This window comes from Dermatophagoides pteronyssinus, unplaced genomic scaffold (genome assembly GCF_027571235.1).
Source record: "Dermatophagoides pteronyssinus isolate colony J.1.1.1.1 unplaced genomic scaffold, Derpt_VIB-CSIC_2022.12 sq0006, whole genome shotgun sequence".
In the NCBI taxonomy this organism is placed as follows: Eukaryota; Metazoa; Arthropoda; class Arachnida; order Sarcoptiformes; family Pyroglyphidae; genus Dermatophagoides; species Dermatophagoides pteronyssinus.
In genome coordinates this window covers 1,637,719-1,642,268 of record NW_027461530.1, presented here as the reverse complement: position 1 = coordinate 1,642,268, position 4,550 = coordinate 1,637,719, and the positions used below count along the sequence as shown (strand labels likewise).

General features: G+C 27.9%; 1 protein-coding gene across 1 annotated transcript; it reads left to right on the top strand.

The window, feature by feature from the left end:
• The first annotated feature begins 2,282 nt into the window (after positions 1-2,282).
• LOC113793944 (uncharacterized) lies at positions 2,283-3,381 on the top strand. The gene is made up of 2 exons (XM_027344023.2): positions 2,283-2,409; positions 2,477-3,381. Exons 1-2 carry the CDS (start codon positions 2,355-2,357, stop codon positions 3,058-3,060), a joined length of 639 nt encoding a protein of 212 aa, XP_027199824.2. The 5' UTR covers positions 2,283-2,354; the 3' UTR covers positions 3,061-3,381.
• The last annotated feature ends 1,169 nt before the right edge of the window (positions 3,382-4,550 follow it).

The window sequence follows — 4,550 nt, the reverse complement described above, 5'->3', positions numbered from 1 at the left end:
AGGAAAAAAAACCGTTATTATTTACATTGTTGTTGTTGATGAATTGTTTTTTCTGTTTTTTAATTCAAAAAAATGGTTGATGGATTTTCATTAAAAAGTAGTTATTATGTAACCAAATTGTCTCTCTCTCTCACTCACTTTTGCTTATTCTGGACAATGGATTACTGCGGCTGCCGGTTTCCTTTATTTTGTTATTAATTTTTTCTGTTGTCGACGGTGGTGGTGATGGTCATTAAACTTTCTATTAAGGTTCAATGTTTTTTTGTTTCCAAAAATGAATGAGAGAAGAAGAAAAAAACACGCGCCCAATGATGATGCTCTAAAAAAATCCAATGTTTCTCTCAATGCTGTGTGTATGTGTGAGTGTGTATGTCATTGGTTTTTGCATCATAAATTTTCATAGTAGAAAATAATGATAATAATAAAAAAAACCGGACAATCAACAAAGAAACAACTATCGACAAATCCATCGTTCATTGACATCACACAAATATAGATACAAGGCCAGCAGCAGCAATCTTCAATTTCTTCATTGTATGATCATCAAGCCATCAACCACCACCACTACACATATAAATCTTTTTCCTTCTCGATCGCGATTCTTCAGGACAACCAATCAACCAACCAACAACAATGTCGAGACCAAAACAAAAAAAATTAAAAGATTAAAAGATTCACATTTGGAGACAAACAACAACAAAAAAAAACAAGCGATAATATCAATATCGACATTGATCAAAATGCGTGTGTGACAAAAATAAAATGCATCAAACGACGACAACGACTACGATGACACGCGTTTTTAAATGTTTTTCATTTAAAATCCAAGTTTTATGAAATTAGTGAACAAAACAAAAAAAAAAAAAATATATTCAGCGAGCCTCAACCATTATGGAAAAACGATGGAAACAAAGAAAAAAAATTTGTTACCCATTAAAAGCAGACATTGTTCAATTTCTCCTTCTTTCTTTCTCTTTCTTTTTCCTTCTTTCTCAACAAAATTCGGGTAATTAAGATCAATCCGGTAGTAGTGGTGATGGTAATAATGGTTAAGGTCAACCAATTGCTTTACAATAACATAAGCGTGTGTATGTGTGTGTGGATTGTGTTTATTTTTATGGCCAATGCATTATGTCATCATCAATGAACGAACCAAACCATTCATTTTGTTCAAATAAAGATTACATTTTTAGCTTTTTTTGTGTTATATATAAAAAGCAATTATTATAATTATTATAATTGACAAGATGCAAATTGTAAGCAGTTAAAAAAAAATCTATGAACATTCTCTAAATGATTTGATTTGAATCAGACAGTGGGCAATTGAAAATCGATTGTGATGAATGAATATTGGTGAATTCAATCAAAGATAAAAGATCAGGAAAAATGAACTTTCTAGTCATTTAATTTTGTGTTTCTCAAAAGAAAAGAAAAAGAAGAAAATTTATGATACAAGCACACGCACACTTGAATATTTGTTATTGTGTGAAAGAATATGTATGAATGAATCAATGAAATTCTGGTTGGTTACAAATTTTTTTTTGGACTTTTGTTCTGTTTGGATTCAAGTACATATCGTAAATTTTATCTTTTGAACATCAAATCTGACAGCTAAGATTGCTTTTTTTTGTTTTTGCTTTCAATTCTTTCAATCCTACAGTATATGGATATGGAATTAATTTTTTCTGGATTCAAAGAACCAAAAAATGAATCCAGAATCTCACCAAAAAAAACTCTATGATTTAATATCAGACCATTACACATACACACACAGTGGAAAAACAATCCTATTGATGTTATGTCACTGGAATTGCACATCAAATTACACAAAAAAAAACATCATAATTTGTTGTTGTTTTGGAAAAAAATGAAATTTATTTTTTCAAAAACAAAAACAAAACAACATTAAAACCATATGAAGTGGAAATTATGTCAAAAAACAACAAAATCAAAAACAAAATTTCACTTTTCATAAAATGACATTGTCAAAACAAAAGAATTTTTTCCATTTGTTTGATCAAAAATGATGATGATCGACTTGTATCTTGTGTATTGTACGTACACTTGAAAAAAGTTGTTTCATCATCATTATCATTATCAAACAAACACACACTTGAACTTTTCATTGATCACTTATCATTGATAACCAGATCAATAAAAGAAACAATGATGTCAATTTTTTTGAAATATCCAACAATAAACACATGTATGTCAATCCTTTCACTTGAATACAGGTGATATTTTTTTTCGAAGAAATTTTCACTATAAATACCGAAGGAATTTCATTCAGAATCCAGATTTGATCAAATTGGTTTGATGGGAATCCGTTACAGTGTTATTTTGTGTGTGAAAAAATGTTTCGAAAATTTTTAATATTTTTATTCTTTTTAGTTTTGGTTACAGCCAAACGTAAGTGAATTCACTTTGTTTTTGACATTGAATTTTACTGAATCAATTTTTTGTCCCAACAAAACAGGTTTCGGTGTAAGTATGATCAATGATATTAATTATGGCCAAAGAAGATGGGAAAAACGTAATAATAAAACAATGTTACCAGTTGGTGGTATAAATGCTGATGGTCCATATGGACGTTATCGTCGTCCACGTGCAATTATTCTTGATGATAATTTTGATAATGATAAAAATAATCTAAAACAACAATCTGAAATGATTGAAAAAAAATCATTAATGAAAATGTTAAAACAACAACGACAACAACAAGAAAATAATCAAAAATTTGATGATTTTTGGTCAACAGATAGTGATGATGTAATGGATGATTTGGATAATCGATCAATGAATTCAATTAAAACAACGAATGGAACGATGTTATCCAAACGATCATCATGGTCATCCTATTCATATTCAACACCATCATATACAACAAGATCATATTCAACAAATTCACATTATGATTGGTATTGGCGAAATCGTATGGATAAACAACATTCAATGAATGATTTATCTAATGTAAATTCATCATCATCAATGAATAATAATAATAATTTTTCCAATCAAAATGAATCATTTTCAATGCCAAATTTAACCAATGTTTATTAAGCAAAAAAAAAATGGCAATAATATTTGTTTTTTTTCCATATTAAAAACATCTGTTGTTGTTTTTGGATGTTTTTCATATTTTGATTATGTTTTTCTTTTTCGACAAATAACAATAATAAAAAACCTTTCATACACATTTGAAAAGAAAGGATTGAGTAAATATGACATCAATCATAAACAGGGAACTAAAAAAACGAATTGGACATTGATATGACCGATGGTCAAGGTCAGATCAAACAATTGAATACTATTTTTTCCCCCTATTACTTATTAATTGACATTCTGGACAAACACATCAATCAAATAACCCAAATATATGAAATATGTCAAAATATTTATTCATTTTTTTCTGTTTCTGTTTGAAAGAGTTATCAATATTTTTTTTTTCGATGGATTCAACCAAGAAAAAAATCAGAAAATCTTTTTGGTTCCCCATTCAATAATAATTTGAATTTCCCTCTGTTCTCATCTGGTTTGATTTGATTGTTTATTTGTTTTTTCTGTCTCGGTCTTTAGATTTATCTATTTGTTTAGTTTGTTGTAAATCACCATTATCAACACCCCAAAAAATAACAAAACCAAAATAAAATAAAAATCCGTTATAATGACGAGCAATTGAGCAGCAAAAAAAAAAAAAAAATGACTTGAAATGTAAATGACATTCATAAATTAACTTTTTTGGAATAGTAGAATGATGATAATGATCATCATCATCATCATGATAATGATATAAACTACTGAATATACAATGATAATGATGATGGTAATAATAATAATCATTTTCAATAGATTGTTTTGAGGTTTTGTATTATTATTATTATTATCAAAGCAAGGAAAACAAACTAAATTCATTTAATTTAGTTTCTGTGTGTCTAAGTAAATGATGATGACACTTTGATTTACATCAATTGACCACACACACACTGACTGGCTGACTGAATGACTGAAATACAAACAAACCACCCTCACACAAACAGTTTAAATGTGTTATAATAAAATAAATAAAATGAGCGAAAAAGATAGTGATAAAGAAAGAAAATGTTATCACATATCACATATACCAATGACATTTATTTTAGCATCCTGAATTTAGTCAACAAAACAAAAAAAATTTCAATGATACTAATGGCCAGCCAGTAACAGAAACAAGGAAAACAAAGAATATATTTTTTTTCCTGGCTAAAGATAATGATGATTACCATTTTTTTTTTGTGTTTGAGGAATCTAAATAATGATAATAAAGTATATGGATTGTGTATGTATATCGTAATCATTATTTGCTTACTTTTTCAACTGTACTGTGGTCTTAGTGACCACAAAATGCAATTATCTAAAAAAGTGTTTTTCAAAATTAAAGAATCTTTTAATTTTATTTTATTGTTTTTTGGCATTTTGTTTGTTTATTTGTTGTGGCATCATCATCTTCGAAATAGAAAATCATTTCCATTTCAATTATCTCCAATTATCTCCAATTATTTCCAATATCAAAG